Consider the following 19,001-nt stretch of genomic DNA (forward strand, 5'->3'; position numbering starts at 1 on the left):
CTGAAGGGAGCCCACAGGAAAGATGGAGAGAGACTCTTGACAAGGGCCTGGAGTGACAGGACAAGGGGCAGTGGCTTCACACTGACAGAGAGCAGGGTTAGATTGGATATTGGGAAAAAATTGTTCCCTTTGAGGGTGCTGAGGCCCTGGCACAGGTTGCCCAGAGAAGCTGTGGCTGCCCCATCCCTGGAAGTGTTCCAGGCCAGGTTGGATGGGGCTCTGAGGAACCTGGAATAGTGGAAGGTGTCCCTGCCCAAGGCAGGGAGGTAGAACCAGATGATCTTTGAGGTCCCTTCCAACCCCAGGCCATTCTGTGATTCCAAGATGTCAACATTTCAAAAAGCAAACCAGGCATTCTTGTGGCACATTCAGGGGCACCAGTGTCGTGGTGTCCTCCATCAATGAACAGGACAAAGAGAACTCTTTTCCTCTGTGCCAGAAATCAGTCATGTCATCTGCTGAATATTTAGGAAAGCTATGCATGTCAGTTTTACTTTTCTAGAATTTGAGGATATCAGAAAATGCCAGTTGAAAACACATATCAGTTCTTTACAAGTTGGAAAATCACAAATTTCATCCTCATCTTTTTCTGTGACACAAAACCTTTGATGTTGCCTTCTGGAGATGAGCACCAACTGTGATCTTGTGGTTTTACTCATGTGCTGTGTGAAAACACATGCTGAAAAATGTGATCAGCAAACTTTTGAACAAAATTTTTTTTAAGACTCTTACTATTCAATCAAAGCAGATGATGTTGAAAATGTGTCAATAGCGAAGTACATTCTTTAATTCTTTATAAAACAGTCAATGATATGCGTATTAAGGTAAAATAAAATCTTAAATACCTACAGCAGAAATAATTTTCCCTTTGTTTATCCTGCACCTTTCTTTCCTTAACTTGATGTTCTCCTTCCTCACTGTTTGTAAGCAGTGTGAAGCAGGCATTCTTGGATGGTGGGGGATTAAAGTATATATGAAGTGAGGCTCAGAGCACACATTTACATCTTAAGTGATTACTTGGATCACTGTTTCCTGTTTTTCTCTGTCTTCTGATGTTTCGCTATCAGTCAGAGATACAACTGGACATTCTGTGCAGTGTTTTCGTGCTTGAATATAGTTAAGGGGGATACATTTTACTGTGATCCTTCATTATGTTAGTCTCACATTTCCCATTTTGATTCATATAAAGGAAGAATGAGGAAAGACGAAGACTAGAAGTATTTAACTCCACAGTTCAGTTGCAGACATATTCCTTTCCTGTGCTGCGCTTTGTTTCCTCTTCTTAGTTAGCACTTAAGGACATGTGGCCTACAGTTTTCCTTTGTATGGAATATAGAGCATGCATGTATTTTGTGTGATGATTTTTTTTTTTCCATGTTTAAGAAGCCAAAGGAGTGTAATTGCTGAAACAGAACAGTATTGGAGGTGTCATACAAAAAGGAAAGAACTCAAGGGCTCCATTAAATGCTTCCCTTAGACACTTTCCTGTTGGTATTTTTCATGATGATTTTATATGTGTGAAACTTGTCTCACATTTGTAGATACAAGAACATTTAAGATAAGTTTTTACCCCCATGTCTTTAATGCTTTTTCCACTCTGTCATGATGTTGGCTGTCATTTGTATGATAAATAGTAGTTCAGAATCTGTTGCATGAAATCTTTTGTCTCTCTGAGACTCACTCAGAGAAGTACTGGTTTATCTTCAGTGTGAAAACAATTTGCTGACAGGTCAATCAGAATAAAAGTTCCATGGGCTGGAACTCATCTTTTAAAGTTTATGATGCTTTCAAGACCAGTCTGTGGGCAAGCAGAAAACTGGTGTGACAATAGACATGAGCTGCTGGAATGTGATAGGTATCTTATCTTCTCTAGTTTTTGGATGATTCATTTTTGATGGGTTTTGCATAACCTTTTGTGAGAAGTGCCAGTATGTCTCCCGACAACTCCTAGAATGTCAAATGTAAGAAGTACTTGTACAGCAAGTGATTGTTTGTATGCCAGGGAAAATGTTTATTTCATTAAGCAACTTAGTTTCATAGGAGATACAATTTTCTGTGATTTCAAATAGTTGCTTTTATATCTACTCAAAATGTGCCTCATGTTTCTCTAATAATGCTTATTTTCTGAACTTTGATTATGTTTTCCTCGTCTTGTAAACAAAAGAGGCTCTGTGTTTTTCGCATCTTATGGTAGTAATTGTGAAATATATTTAATGCCTGATCTTGAAGGGGCCATAGGCAAACTAGATTCTGAGAGTCTTGTGAATATTTGCATTTTTAGGAGACATTGGCCAATTTTTGCAGTGAGAGTACTAATCCTGAAGACTCGCAGACTGAAAATACGAACTCTGTGGTGGGCATAACCTTTCTGGTTCATTAATTCCAACTATGATAGGTTTGGAAATTATTTAGCATACTTACCATGTCCCCATCTTCGGGCATTTCCTCTCAGTTCCCAGAAATCTTGTCTTTGCTGCTGTAGAAATATTTGTGTATTCCTTCCCTTCAAAACCAAGCACTTCCAATCAGTCATTCCTGTTACATTTTCATGTAATCCACCTTCACATAATTCATCTAGTTGTGTCTTTTCAGGTCTGCCAAGAGTGAAGTTACACTTTCTTATAACTTCCTTATTCTCTGGTAGTTCCTCATTATGTAAAGAGGCAAAAAATCAGGGATTGATTAAAATCCTGTGTCAAATTTGAGAAATTTATTTGTGGATTCCTGATACCTCTTTGGTTTCTGTGTATATAGAGAGAATCAAAATTAAAAGAGCAAGAATCAGCTTTTACTGTGCTGGGATGGCTTTTTGTTTGTTTGTTTGCATGTTTTTCCTAAATTAATAAAAATTTTTCAGGATTTATCCTGCTTGAGCAGGGAAGTGAGACCAGATGACCCACTGTGGTCCTTTCCAAGCTGACCCATTCTGTGATTCTGTGGTTCCATGAAAAAATCTGAAAACAAGCATAACTGTTTGGTGGGCTTTTTTAAAATATAAACCCTTACCAGAGTTTTCTAACCTGATTTCAATATGCCCACTCTCACATGCTAGCTGGAAGTTGATTTTGCAGTCCCTTTGCACTGTTAATTCAGCCAGGATTCTTCTAGTGTCTCCACCAAAAATCTTCTTTGGAAATTACATTTGCTTCCTTGGATTTGTCAAGTGGCACTTGAAAGTAGCTCTTTAGAGTGATTTTTTTTTTCCTCTCTTTTGCTTATATAACTTGTTATCTTCAAACCTTCATTACTTCTTAGGAATTTGTACCATCAACTCTTGTCAATACTCTGAACAGGTAAGTAACATAGAAGGATTTTTCTCCTCAATTATTTTCCCATCAGCTGTAGTTGAAAAAAAATTTGGGTTTGTTCTGTTTTGTTGTCTTCCATTATTGAATATTTTGCTGTTTACATTGCTCATATTTTAGGAGTTCATTTCCTTTATTTCTTCCTGATAAATGGAGCAATTTGTGGAGAACTCATATGGCCAGTAATTAGATCACAAAGTAGAAGAAATGATTGATGCTTTTTTATTATTTTCATATTTTTATAAAGTTGGTTATCTCTGTTTCCCCAGGAGCTCGAAGTGTGTCACGTTTTTAATGGTCTCCATTGCTATGTACGCTTTCCAAGAAAAGTATTTTCATTATTAGATTACTTTCTATATCTTCTTACTTTATTTATAAAAACAATGAAGTACTTATGCAGCAAAATGTTTTAACCTTAATTTCAGCCTCTGATGTGCCTCACATGATACAGATTGTGCACTCACTGTATGCTGCTGACTGGAACCCTGTTTAAGCATGATACAGATTGTGCACTCACTGTATGCTGCTGACTGGAACCCTGTTTAAGCATATCCCTAGTTATTTTATTACCGCTATTACAATTTTTCTTTATGTTTACATTGTTTTAGCTTTTCTCATGTAATAATGTTTTTCTGATTCCCAAGCTGTCTCTTAGAAAAGCTTTGCTGCTTTGTTAGGCACTTGGACCTCAAACTGGCAAAAAGATACAGTTCAACCATGCAGTAATAAGTTATAATTTGAGGAAGTGGAAATATGTACCAGATGTTGGAATTCTTCACACAGATTTTCCACCTTGCACTGCCAAACACTGAGATGCCACAGATAGTGAGGACAGTAAGAAACCAGTTACAGTTACCAGATCTTGTCATTTGACTTAGGCATAGCTTAGCAGTGGTGAAGAAAAGGTGCAGTATAAAAGAAAATGCTGTTGAATGTAGCCAGCCTTTTTTAGAGAAGCAGAAAACTGTTACTAGTATTTTAATAAGGTCGCCTTTTTCCTCAGGATAATATTTTGAATAGGATGTAGAAATGGGAATATTTTGATAACATTACAAAATCATGATGTATTTTTGTTACGTCACCTTCCTCTCACATAGATAATAATGTTTCCCATGACCTGTGTTATTTCTTCCTACTGTTAGATCCCTTCATGAGAGACAAAAATAAAAGTAGAACTTTGTGAGTTAAGAAGATTTCTTTTAAAATAGATGAACAGATTTGAAGTGTTGAGTTCTTAAAAAGCCCCATCCAGCGGTTTATGTCCCATGCTGATGAATGAAGTGCTGAAACGTTTCCTAAATGTGCCTGAAGATAATTTTTCCCCAAGGCTTGAGGGAGGAGGGTGGTTCTGTGTCCATATATTTTGAATGTACACAAAAGCCCCAATACTGCAGATGACATTATGTCTGTGGTTTTTTCTATGAAACAATTAACTCCAATGCACTTTTCATTAGATTAAAAAATTCAGTAGACACTTGTTCCAAGGAAAACTGGCCATTCACTGAGGGTGAATTAGACATGAATGTCTTAAAATACTGGTTTTGATAATGATGTCATTAAAAGAAACTTCCAAGTGTCGTTTCTTTAGTGTGTGACAATTGTTTCCTCAGATGAAAGGTGTGGAAGAGGGAAACACCAATAACTTGTTGCAGTGATACTCTAATTAATGCAAGGCCTTTTTTTCCTGTTTAGTGTTAGGATATTCATATTAACTTTGGTTGTTCTGTGATGTTCTTTGCTGTTTTATTTTTGACTTACTATCTAACTGACTACTTTTACATAAGGTAAAATAGCAGCTAAATAAGGTAGAATAGCAGCTAACAAAATGAATTTTTCCCTGCTGAATTTGGTGATCCATGCATGATGATTTACCCAATATTGAGAAGGAACCAATCTACAGAAACATGAATTGGATGTCCATTACTATAGCAAAAGAATTGCATTTTTATTTGTGGATTAAATCCTGTACACATTTCCTTTAAAATGAAACAGTACAGGACTCAGAAAGAAAGTATTTTTTAAAAAGCATTTCAGTTCATGCAAGACACCCAATTTTTTGTTTTACTTTAAATTTGGAGTTTAAGATTAATAGGAATATGCAAGAAATTACAACTGCACTAAATTAGAATTAGTTATTAATAGCTTTAATGCAGCACTTTAGCTGTAAAGCAGCTCATCTCATGCATTATTTCATTCACCCCATAAGTTAGTGTAATATCTTCTATGTAATCCTTCAAATTATGCTTACCTGAAAGAAAAATTTCATGATTCCTCAGAAATAAATTTAATATGTAAAAATAACAAAAAAGACTGACTAGTTGCTATTGTGATTAAATCTGTTTACAATGTCTTCTCTGACTCACATTCCAGGAAAAAAAGGAAGATTTTTTTGATTTCTTTTTTACAGGAATCAAGAAAAACCACAGGACCTCTGTATTTATATTTGAATCTACATCAAACAATTTTCATTTGGAACCATTGCCTAGAGAACTTCTTGCAGGGAGGAAAACATTATAACCTATTTTTGAATGTCTTTTGTTTTAAGCTAATTTTCACAAGACCCTTCTTGACCCTCTCATGCTACTTTCCAGAGGGTAGGGTAGAAATATTAGTGTTTCTCTCCACTGTGGAATACCACTTTTTAGAAAAGTTTCGGGGTTTTCTTCTATTTTTTTTGGAAATCTCTTTCCTATGTCTCACTGGGCCATCATGTCATGAGACAACTTGCTCTTCAGAATTTTTACAACTCAGAAATTTGTACCTTAACCCTATACTCCTTGTCAATGGAATAAAAGGAGGTAAATTATAGCTTTGTTGGAAAGAAGTTTGAGAGTGCTAGGCTATGGAAATCAGCTAAAGTGATGCATTAAGGAGCTGTAGTATTTGTTGAACCTAAGGTAAAGATTTTTTAGATCTCTGTGAGTATCTCTACATAGTGTTCAACTCTCTACTGTGCCTTATAGATAACACACACAGTGTGGACGTGCAGCCCAGGAAACGTACACTGGGTGAAAACTTCCCTGGTGCTCCAAAGTGGAGCTTTCACTGAGATTTCTTTTTGTCCCACACTGATTCATGCACCCTATTTCCAGTTCTGTAGCCATAACCTTTTATCAGTTTCCATCTTTGCTCTTTATTCCAGAAACTCTGTAAAGTATATTTGAGGTGTATTTGTTTATTAAGAGTTGTGTAATTGGATTCAAAGTTCCAACATATTTAGATTGGTTTTTTACCTGTTTTCTGGTTCTTGGATTGTTGATTAATAAAGGAAACCCTCACCTCAACTTCTGTTTAAAAACTTCATGGGCCCTTGCAGGGGTTAACTACTTTTTTCCAGATTTAAGGCTTCATATGTAAGTCACCATCCTAACTTTCACAGGAAACCTGGAAGACACTTGGTTACTTTTCACAGGACCATTAGGTCTGATGAACTCATTATCCTACTTAGAGGAGACAGATCACTCTGCCTTGAAAGCTTTTATTAGGTTTACTTTGTGAAGCATGGGCAGTGTGCTCTTGACAGGTACAATTACCAGGAGAAAGTGGCCTCTCCATTGCTTAGGAATGGCAGTTCAGGGTATACGTAGCTCAGAGTGGTACCTGAAGTGTCAGAGCTCTTCCATTATTCCTTTAACACTGTCTGACAGAGAGAGGAACATGTTGTTAATTCTTACCTATGGAAACTGCAAATGTGGAAAGAGATTCATTCAACTCACACCCTTTGTCTGGCTCTAATTCCTGGTGAGAAAGGGAGGGTTTGTGAGATAAGGATGCTTAGATATGATCTTTAATTCTGCCGTGGTCTATTGTTCAGAGGCCTTTACTACAGCTGAACAAAAATCTACAAGCCAAGTAAGTGAACCTGAAACTTCCTCTTGTTTCCTGTTAGCTTTAAATAAAAAACACTTGAAAGCTCTCAAACCTTTAAGTGCTGAAGTGAAACTGTCACCTTCTGTTTGTTTTTAACCTTCAACTCTCTTTGATGAACTTGTCTGAAACAGCAACTGAGGAAGCACTGATTGTATATAAAGTTCACCATGTGCATTTAGTACCAGACTCCAAAGTCATTCTGCATGTCTTGAAATTCCATGTACCAAACACTTCTCTATAATAATTTCTACTTTCAAGGGTGTATGGATTATTTTAAAATCTGAAATACAAATCTAGCTGCCCAAACTAAAGAATAGTTCCAAAAGGGTTAGAATAACTTGCTATGCAGGGACATTTAAACTAGGACCTTGGAATTCTGTTGATACAATCATGAACAATTCTCTTTGAATTACTGCCTTTTTTTTTTTTTTTTGCCAAAGTCTGTCTGAATGCTTTCATTATACAGAAATAGCTAAAATCTTTGATTGTTGATGAAGCCTTTACTATCCATAACTTCCCAGATGTCCTGCTCAAGTGATATGCATAACCAAGATCCCTGAATATGCCTTTGAAAGATCTGTGCTTCTGTAATAAGGAATTCAGATGCATTCAGGTGCATTCTTTTCTAGAAAATGGATTAATAATACCACTGAGATCACTCTACATCATTTTAATAAGCACAGCTTTCCAGGACATTCTGTGCCTCTGTATGAGGACTAACACTACTGTGGGGCATAGTACTTTGGAAAAAACCAAAAAGTTCTTGATTGGTAAGTAAATAGCATATTAATTGCATGCAGAATGGAAGCTGTCATGTTGTATCCATGCTAATTATGCCATATGGGTTTTCTGGACTCAAGACCTGCTTGAGGGAGAAGCAGTTCACATAATATTTTATCCTGTTCTCTCCATTTCCATTTACTTTTTTTTTTTCATATAATTTATGTAATGTAATAGCTTAAGGTATGTTTTTCTCTGAAAAACAAGACTGACCAAATATAGATTCTGAAGCCAAATAAACAGTTCTCCAAGGTATTTCTCTGAGCCTAATATAGGAGAATTTTCTTTACTGGGTTGTATGGACAGCTGTTGCAACATTTGTGATGAATAAATGAACTTTTGGAAGTTCAGATACGAACATAAGCATCTATGGGAGGATTACTCCACATGAATAAGCATTTATATTACAATAGGAAAGGACATACCAAGCTATTCACAAGAGACTTACAGTAATGAAATTATAAATTCTGTATTTCCATGAGAAGTATTTAATGTAAAATAAGTTGCATTGAACTATGACAGAAGTTATGAGCTTCTATTTTGAAAGCATTCTAAATGTCCTTACAAATACTTAACCTCTGGTATCTTGAAAAATATGACCTAACATGTTTTTATAAACAGATGCAATTCTTAAAGAAATTATTACTGAATTCCTGTGAATTCCATAAAACCGCAAATGCAATACCTTATAGATCTTTTAGTCTACCAAGGAAATAGGAGAGCCTAACTCAAAGCAGTCACACTGCAGTCACAGCAGCCTGCAGATTTTTGGAATTGTTTCCTTACTAGGCAACTTTTTTGTGGTAAAAGTCGTTTTTGTAGTTAAAGTTTTGGTTGTGATATCTGTATTTTTCAGGATTGTAGGTCCCTGACTGGCTTATGAGAAGTTAACTCTGCATGGAGGTTTAGATCATGTGAAGGGCTGTGGTCATCAAACTGTTTCATCATCAGAGGGGAGTGACATTGGGTTTCTCCACTGGCCATGTGTACATGTTCTATATTATATTAATGCAAACATCTGCATTCCTAGACTTCCAGGAAGGGCTTTAATGCCTTGTTACACATACATGGAAAATAAAATTTTAAAACGCTTCTGAAGTTTAAAAGCTGAAAATTGTGGTCCCATTGAGAATGGTGTGAAATACATCTTGTATTTCACTGCCTGTTGTGGAAGCTTGAAATGTGGATACAGGTAACTCAGAAATCTGATGGACAGTCTTCATATGAAACCTGGAAATGTGATGGTCAGAGTCAAGCTGGAATTCACTGCCTGCCAGGCTTAAACTAGAAAGTCTCATCTCACTGAACAAACTGACTTCCATTTTATTGCAGGTGCTTTCAAGATAGAGATGATTTTCTCTAAGGAACTCTCCTCAGAAACTCCTGTGCTGATTCTTGACAAGCAAAATAAAGATTCAGTAATTTGCTTGACATGATTAGTAAGCCTTGATTTGTGGCATATGTCTGCAAAAATATTTGCATGTGTTTGTTTTATATTTTGTCATTGTGAAATAACATTTGTAATCTGTGCAGTTAGTCAAGTGAAGAGTCACAGAGAGCATTTAACTAATAAAATCCATTTATTGTTTCACCTTTAAGTTACTGGGAAAATGTAATTTCTGTAAGTGCCTGATAGTTAAAGCTAATGTCTGAAAACACAAGAAAAGTGAGTTACACATCGTTAAGTATAAACATGATGTGAATTTTGCTACTCCTTCCACAGGTGTTTTCCATTAGAATATGTCTGCCACATTCAGACCTATTTTAAGTAAATTCACAAGGAAATGCCTCTTCACATGTTTATCCTGGAAGGGCAGATAGGTGTTTTTCTTTATGAAGCAGTCTAAAAGTTTTCTATTCTTCAAATGAAAAAATATTTTTCAGAACATAGTATTGCAGTTTAGTAATGTATTTCTAGCTGCCATTAGAGACACTTGAAATTAAAACATAATAAAAGTCGTGAAACAGAAATGACTGTTTCTTAGAAATGCTGGTGAAAGGGGGATTTGCCTGCATAACTTTGTGTAAAAAATTTATGTTTGTTATATACACTTATATTAACATAAAACTCTACTGTAACACTTTCCTCTTGGTGATCTTGTAAAATGTTATTGTGCATTGATGCTTTACTTTCAGGTTATAATATATCATCTCTTCAATAACATGTAAAAAAGTGTACTGACTTGCTAGCAATTGTATCATGACAAATACGTAGCATCAATAATTTCCAGCAATAATTTTTAGTTTGGAAAAACAGCTTAGCTCTTACAGACAAAACCCACATCCTGCAAATTCTTTTCTTGATACAGAGAAAAAAAAATAAATGGGTTGTAGTTATGAACAGTGACAGGTTCTATGTCTGCATATAGGCTAGGTGGTCACTTCAGAGTTCATTTTCTCCCTGAAAAAATGTTTAGGATAACAAGAAATGGACAAGAAAGCAGCATTCTCCTTTGTTCACATTTCCTGACTCTCGAGGGTCATGATATCACAAATGGTTGAAAGAAATACATTTGCCTTCTGCTGTCTGTACATATAACTGAGAGGTAATACAAGCCTAATTTTAATTCTGCAACTGTTTAAATGAAATCAAGTGTGGTGTTGCTTAGACCATCTTTATCAATTGTGTAGGTGTTGCTTTCACATAGTGATTCATTTTTCAACTTTTTTCCCCAATGCTTTTTAGACTGAAAGGAAATATTAATTATCCAGGAAGCTAAATATAATTATTGTCATTTTTTTCATGACATGAAATCACTTAAAGGAGTGCTGTGTATGTAATTTAACTGAATCTATGTTTTAAGTAATTTTGTGAGCAACTGACAAGTCCCAAGTGTCTTGGATGAATTCTTTTTGTCTGTTTTATTCACTGGCTGTGATTACAAAAAGATGAATGTTTTCTCCCAATAGCATCAGCGACTTCTTGACATTTTGGAAGCAGAAAAAGAAGTGTTATCAGAAAAGATAGAAGAAGCTTTGATGCAGCAGTCGCAAAAGCACAAGGTACTGTTTTGTTTACAAAAAAATAAGAGCTCAGATCAGCATCGTGGACGTTATTGGGAATGATCCTGTCACAATTACTGACAGGAAGAGGAAGCTTTCTTAAGCACTTTGGCTGTTTGGAATGATTTTTAGCCACTCCTTTATTGTCTATTGGAGTTTAATTTTTCATAACACTTGCAGGAAGTGCTGGACAAATGTTTGGATGAAGAAAGAAGGAGGAGCAAGGAGGCTCTGGCAGCTGCTGCAAAGGTACCTCTCGTTAATTAGTAGACCTGAAATATGGATTCCATGTGTGTCATTAGAAAGTTCAGATACTTTTGTTTCATAACTAAATTTACCAAGCTCTGTGTTCTCATCTGTGTTTAGAAGAAGCTGGTTCTACTGAAAATGAACATACCTGCTATATCCCATGCCTTGATACAGAGATGTAACTTCCTTTCCTTGGACAATAGCCTCTGAATTGTTTGTAACAAGAAGTCACAGTATTGCAGTTCAGTTGTTGCTGTTCCCTAAATACCTGCTTTTGTGGTCTTTCAACATCAGTGCATCTTGATTTGAAGAGCTGGGTAGCATGGTCAACTGAAGATCTTAATAAGACATGTCTTATTTAACTTTCTTTGAATATGGTCATTTTCAATGAGAAGAGAACTATTTGTAAAATCATACACAAAGAGGAACATTTTAAGAAGTTTTGAATTATTTTATATAAGCTGATGTTTGACTAAAAGTGACTATTCAGTTTTTAAATATGATTTCTCCTGCCTATTTCATTATGAAGTGCATTGATTTTGGGACAATTATTTTGTAAATGTTAAACTAGAATTCATTTCTAATATTGATGAAAAATCCAGTACAAAAGTTCAATTGCATGTAAGGATCTGGGGCAGCTAGTGATATGTATTAACTAGCACAGTTCAGCAGGCTATATTATAATTTTCTGCTTGGTATTTTTGTGTAGTATATGAACACTGGCTGAGCACGTCACTGAGTAACAGTCAGTAGTACAACAAACAGTTCTTACATGGTTGATATCTACAGGAAAATGTGTGTATAATAAAACATCCTATTTTAATTATTATATTTTTAAAATATCTAAGTAGAAAATCAAGTCCCAGTGAATTGCAAGAAATAGCTTTAGTTAGAAGTGTAGGTGTCTGATGAATACAGATTTTTTTGCTTTTTATGACTTGACCAGTTCCTTATTACCTCCAAAGGGCATAGGAATAACCTATAAGCTTCTTAAAACTGAGAGGTTTCTGAATAAGGTTTGTCAGCCCATGTTTGCTTATTTTGAACTTCAGTTTGCCATTATTTATTTGTAGATATTATGCAGTGGTTGTCTTGCTGATAAATATATTTGTGTGGCTATGCATGTGTGGAACTGTTGGCTTTAAATTCTCTGTGATTTCAGATAATGGTTTAATACAATGATTGGGGGAAAAAATAAAACAGTACTTCTTGTAGCATGGCCTAAGGAGCTTTGGGAGGGAAGACACGTTTGTTTCAACTATATATTGGCGAATTTTCTGTAGAAAATGCTCAGAGTGTTTTTGCACTTCAGATATTTGCAGATAAGAGCAGGAATATCTCTTACACGGGAATATCAAGGGAGGCCCATGATGTGCCTACTCCTGCATGGGTTTTGCTGTAGTTTATTTTTTGTGTTAAGCAAACTAGTTATGAATTCCTGTGTTTTCAGTAGGTGGGAATTTAAGATCCTTACCTGTAACTTCCTTTTCCTTTCTGTAACTACACAAGTCATTGCCCAGAGGTAATACCTGCTGGTAGCACCTTAAGATAAATTGAACCTCATAGTTCAGAAGTGAAAATATTCATACCCCATATCTTGTCAGCTTGTAGACCTCATTAGAAGAAGGTGATATATATAAGTTAGTCAATCAGGTTGGGTGTGCTGCTCATCTAATTGTGCCTGATCTGTTTCAAAGGCTGAGAAAGAAGTAGTGCAGGAAGCTGTTCTGAAAGCAGTGGAGGAGGAAAGGAGAAATATGGAGAAGATTCATGCAGAAGAAAGAAAACTGTGGGAAGCAGAATGTGATAGTCATAAAGAGAAGATTGCTCAGGCTGTTTCAGAAGCCATGCAAGAGCAAAGAAAGCAGAATCAGGTTCGTGTGTTCTACCCTCCCATGCACCTGCTTTGTATAGTTTTGGTTTTTCTTTTGAATGTCTTCAGTTGTTGTGGTAGATTTTCCTGTGACATGTGTCACTCAGTTGATATTTACAATGCACAGCAAGCTGTTTATCTTCACCTAGACTGTGTGTATGGGGAGAGGCTGGCACATACACAACAAAATTCCTGTGACCTTCACAGGTACATACATAGAAATGATATAAATCATGCCTGGTTTTGTCCTCTGACTTCAAAAGGAGCCCAGGACAAGCAGCTCAGAGAGTGGCATTTATGCTGTAAGCAGTTTAGATGACTTCCATACCTGTGGAAGACTAAAGATGTTACATTTGTTCCTTATAGAACAGGTACACAATAAAGAGCGGGTTATAAAAACTGGAAACTTCAATCAGTAATGAACCAGAAATGTTTCTAGAGTTAATCATTAGAGAGTTGCTTCTGTTATAATAATTGTTTGTCACTTAAATGGAGAGGGACATTCCCAACAGTGCTTTTAGCAATTCTAGGAACGACAAATTAAATATGTTATAATAGCAGTTAAATTACTCTTCCAAAAGTTGAATTTTGTCATCTATGATGCTTGGAAGAACAACCTGTGAATTCACTGATTTCTTGGTGACATATTCAAATATTATTGTCTTCAGAATTTTAAGGAGCATATATTTCATTGGTGTGTTGGAATTTGATATTGCTGTATTTTTTTATGTGCTGCATAAGAAAAAAAGAAAACTAAAACTTGAGAATTTGAAGTAAAATAGAAGTCCTCTTTGGAAACAGACACCATTTCCCTTTCCAGTGTTAAACAAAATTAATAACCTCATATACCTAATCAGCTGTAAAAAAAAAGTTTTGATGCTGTGCCATTATCATACTCTGTGTTGCTGACATTCCTAATGTAAATAGAGTGATTTAATTTTTTATATCTTCTTTGCTTCTCTTAAATGTAAAGGTATCAAATGGTGAAACGTCAGTTTTCAAGATTTTCAGTGAGTCTTCAGGAACTCAAACTCTTCTTCAGAACAGAAAGATAAACATCTGAGTTCAAAGCTAAATTCAAGCTGAGAAAAGCTGCTCAGGCTTTAGTTAGATACAAATCATTCAGACTGTCCGGAATTAGAACTGGTACCAGTGGTGTAGAGAATCACTTCATTGCAGGGAGAGTGATGAAGTATTTGTTTACTGCTGTAAATTTTATAGCTTGTGGAACATGAAGAGCTTAATAGGAGGAGGACTATGGTAATGAAGTTTGAGAAGGGTTTTGATGAATCCTAAAGATTTTTGGTGAAGGAGTCCCATGGCTGAGTGCTGGAGTTCAGCCAGGGTATTTATGGATTTGGGGAGCACTGGGTGTCCCAGGGCTGGGAGAGACATGGACTAAGCTGGGATAGTGACTTGGAGCGGGTTTGCCTTCACTGTGCAGGGTACTGCAGGCTCTCTAGTAGTTGATGTTGCCTTTGAAGTTGTCACAAGACAGGATGACATTAGAAGTAGTTTAATACTGATGGCTGTATTCTTTGATAAAGCCTTAAGTACACTGCCATGTCAGTGCTTCCCTGAGGAAGCAATTCAGGCCTCCCCAAGGGACAGGTTTTTCTACTCAAGCTGCTTTTTGATCAAGTAGTTCCTAGTGATGTCCTTGTTGTGATGGTGAGCAGCACTGAGGTGTTGGAGACTCTCGTGATTAATTCTGCTGTAAATATCTTTCACTTTATGTAGTCCTTTAGTAGTGTCATTAATTAATTCCTTTTCTTTTAATGCCAAACAACTCTGACAACTTTTGTTGTAACAGGAATAATTTCTCTTACTCCGTTATGACGTGATTATTTCTCCTTCATGTTGATGCCTTTTCCTGGTCTTAAAATCAAGAGTCAAACACGGTTAGAAGGGAAGAAGGGATTTTACCTTGGTATTTATTTTAAGGATCCTTAGGTGCACACGTCCAGATCAAATGCACCTCCATGCACACTGCAATGCCCCCCCACAAGATCTGGTACAACATTATAGGTCTTACTAATCAGCATATCTATCAAAGATTCCCAAATGAGAGGCTCGAGTGAGCCCCCATCCCCAAGGAACCTTCCCCTGGATGGTTCTATCTTGGTTTACAGAATGTGTTCTGGAGAGGACCTTGGGGTCTGGGGCACACTGATCCCTAGCTACGAAGCTTCTAAAATGTTTCGTCTCCTAGCTGAACAAACGAGTCCAAGAATGTAGGCAAAAAGCACTAAGAATACAGAAGTTGTAAAAAGGTATAACAGGGGTATAAAAGAAAAGGCAAAAAGTCATCATGGCATCAATGTCAGGTTCATTTTTCAAATACCTAATCTATTTTTAATTAAGGAAAAATGCAGATTTTTTCTTCAGATTTCCAAAATTCTATCACATATATGTGTGGTATATATGAAGTTAGAGTCTTTAATCTCTAATTAATCTGCCATCTCCCCTCCCTGGGGAGGATGGACTTTCATGGAGCAATTGGTTTCTTGGAGAAATTTTCCCTTTTTCCTATGCCAAGAACTGGCATATCTCCTTTAGGCCATTGCAATTATAAGCATACACCAACTACTAAAATTTTCTGTCAACTAAAGAAGTCCTGCAGAGCTGATGTGCCAAATGATAACTTCTAAGTGGTGTCAGATACAACTTTGGTTTAACAATGAAAAACACTTGGGCCTACAAGGACTTTGTGTGTGGGCATTAATTTTTTCTGTGTAGAGCCTTCCACACAGAGCTGTTTCTTAATTATGTTTTATTTTCTGTAAGATTTGTCTGACAAGAGCTATAACTGCACTCTTGACTGTTGCAGTAATTTTTTAGACAACATATCAAGTCAGCTCTGCAATGGCCAAAAGTCAAACAGAGAGCCTAACATTTTAGACAATGAAAAATCCTAGAATAAAATTTTATTTTGCTGTAAATTATTTCAAAAAGATTTGCATTACTGATTTGAACTAAAACAAAGAAATTAAGCATATTATTAAAGAGAAGGAGTTTTCCTTCACTAATACTTCACTAAGTCTGCAAAATGGGAAGATCACAAGGGCTTAGTGTAGTCTTCTGCAAATAGGTGAGGCAGAATGGCTTACAGTCAAAGTGCCCACAGTTAACCCTGGGAATAATTAATGGAAAAAATCAAAACCATTGAAAATTTCATTATTTTCTTTGAGATGCAAACCCACAGAGGAAAAGGCATTTTCATGTGCATGGGGTAAGAGTTGATAAAAGACATATTTTTAAAACTGTAGCACAACTGTGCATCTGTAAAATATTTAAATCATGAAAATGAGGGAAAATAAATTTCTGTTTCATAGTGGAATGAATTTTTTGGCTTCTCCTTTACCTTCTAGACCAGAGAAACATGATTAGGAAGTCTGATTCGTAGGTTTAAGAGAGTAATTTGCCATCCATTAATTTTCTTTATTAAAATAAAATATATTGGTTTTTTTCACCAGTTTTTAAACACATGCACTAGAAGTTATATGGCTATATATGAGAAAGCAAATGGAAAAAACCATTAAAATATGGTCATTAACATTTCATTGGTCAGACAATTTTAGCAGAAGAACAACAAAGGTTTGAAGATCACACTTGTGCTGAATCAGGTGGTGAAATTTCCCTTCATCACCTAAATAATTTGTTTAAGAGAAGAAAAGATGAGTGTTTCATTTCCAGGGATGATACAGGTATTGTTTTAGACTTTTTTGGTGCTGTTGTTGCAGAGTGGCCAGGAAGGAGACCCATAGGGGATGCAAATCTGGAAGGTTTATGCAGATGCCTTCTATGTGTTAGATATTCATGAGTGACAAGACTTTGTCCTCAAAACAAATGTTTGTCCTCAGTCAAGTAGTTTTCAAGTCTGCAGATAAGGAAATGCTACTTCCATTTGAGATTCATGGTACTAATTTAACATTGCCAGAGAAAAATCTGGAGACTTAGGGACAGTTTAATAAATAAATCATGATTAATATCAAATATTTTGTTACCAAATATGACACAGCAGAGTAAAGATAAACTTACAGTGAAAGTGGGAACTAAGACATAGTGAGTTAAGATTTCAGCTTGATGGAGCAACCTTGATGTGTACCCCCTTCTTCGTTTTCTTTAAGAAATTAAAGGATTACAGTAACATGAATATTGCAATTTTTTTTTTTAATGAAAGCTTTTCATGAAAGCTTTGACTGTTCAGTGACTTGGGGTCTTTACTTAGAGACATGATATTTGTACTTAAAATAAAGGTACTATTTTTTGAAGTCTTATTACTCTGAAGCATAAATGGGATATTTTACATCACCAGGGAAATGGTAACATTTTTTTAGAGCACTCTCTTGAGGCTGTGAGGTATTAGAAGTCCAGATGACTTTCGTTTTGGTTGAGACTGGTAGCATCTTCGGATTTTATAACTGTGTTATTCAGGTGCTTCATGCTTTTATTAGAGTTTTTTGTTGGTTTTTTGTTTTGTTTTGTTTTTAATTTAGAAGAGCATTCTCAGTTTGGGGGAAGAGCAGGCTTGCCTTTTAAATCAGGAAAAACAAGCTCTCCTTGAATAAAACGAGTAGTCTTTTGATTAAAGATAATGCTCATTTGCACAGGAACCTCATGATCCTTTCCAACACATTGAAAAGTCATCATAGATTAGGAACTCATCTATTCATCAGACTGGACGTAGCCTGGCATGTCTCCAGTATTTTCTTTTCCATTTTTCATGCATTGTCTGGCATTTTTTACAGTGGCATCTTCCCTGCAAGGAGTTTAATGTCTGGTAGTTGTCAGTGTTGAGAGGAATACCTGGTGAAATTCTTCCAGTAGATTTTTTTTTCTAGAACACTTATTTGAATAAAAAGTGGATATCCTCTAGATAAGGAGAAAGTATAACAGGTGCTTCGGCTGAGGCAGAAGCTTTTTTACCCCAGAATTCAAAATTGCATTGAAGCTCCTGGGGTACAGCTCTAAACTGAAAAAACAATGGACAATTCTCTCTATTGTCATCTTCTTAATGTTTGTTTGTTTTTACTCATTGAAAAAACTGAAATCCAAAAATTCTTTGGGTATATAGGATGATGATATCCATACAATTGTGAATAAAGTCTGCTGTATTAAATTCGTAATGAGGGGGCAATGCAGATTAGCTCCCATAGCTGTAATGCAGAGCTCTCTGCATGGCAGTTGTTACCATTTTACAGAGCCAAATACTCAGCTACATAAAGGAGCTGAAATCCATGGTGATGTGGGAGAGAATTAGCAAAAGAAACTGAAGAGAATTTACGCACCACTATTTTTGTTTTAAAATAAATTCATTAAAAGTAAAATGAAAGCTGGCAGCTGCAGGGTGAGCCCTGGAAATTTAAGTCCATCTCATAACTTGAAATAAATAATTCTGCTAAGGCATTTGAAGCAAAGAATCACTTTTGTCATTTCCTGAAGGCTTAAATTTAAAATACTGTATATAATGTAGTGTAGTTTACCCTAATTCTCCAGGGGAAAAGAGACTGCCTTCATCACTGCCATAATCCACACAGCAGATCCATTAGAGACTCAAGTGTTCTGAAGGCTGCGAATATTTAGGAAAGAAATAAAAAAAGAACCTTTAATTTATTAAAAGAACTAACATAAACTCTGCTTCCTCTTGGACATGAGCAAAAGCACTAAGGCAAAATTATCTTACCAATGGGAAAGTATTTCAGGAAAACTGAGGCTGTGGTGTCTCATTCAGCCAAGCCACAACTGAGATATACTGAGATATACAAAGAAAAAATATTTTTGCAAGAAAAGTGAACTAAAAGGCTTATGGGAAAAAAAAAAAGTGAACTTTCCAGTGGTCTTTGCTGAGTAAATCTTTAAGAATTAAAGATGATTGAGTATGTTCACACTTCTGAAAATTCATGTGGTGGTGTTCTTTG

At 36.0% G+C, this 19,001-nt stretch overlaps 1 protein-coding gene across 4 annotated transcripts in view; it reads left to right on the forward strand.

Moving 5' to 3' along the window:
* CCDC91 (coiled-coil domain containing 91) overlaps positions 1–19,001 on the forward strand; it is a 117,351-nt gene that overhangs the window by 67,145 nt on the left and 31,205 nt on the right. For all 4 annotated transcript variants that reach the window (XM_048301330.1, XM_048301328.1, XM_048301329.1 and 1 more), the window contains 3 exons: positions 10,866–10,958; positions 11,139–11,207; positions 12,905–13,081. In XM_048301330.1, the coding sequence (XP_048157287.1) occupies positions 10,866–10,958; positions 11,139–11,207; positions 12,905–13,081 (339 nt within the window). The remainder of the gene's footprint in view (positions 1–10,865; positions 10,959–11,138; positions 11,208–12,904; positions 13,082–19,001) is intronic.

Source organism: Corvus hawaiiensis, chromosome 4 (genome assembly GCF_020740725.1).
Source record: "Corvus hawaiiensis isolate bCorHaw1 chromosome 4, bCorHaw1.pri.cur, whole genome shotgun sequence".
NCBI classification, from domain to species: Eukaryota; Metazoa; Chordata; class Aves; order Passeriformes; family Corvidae; genus Corvus; species Corvus hawaiiensis.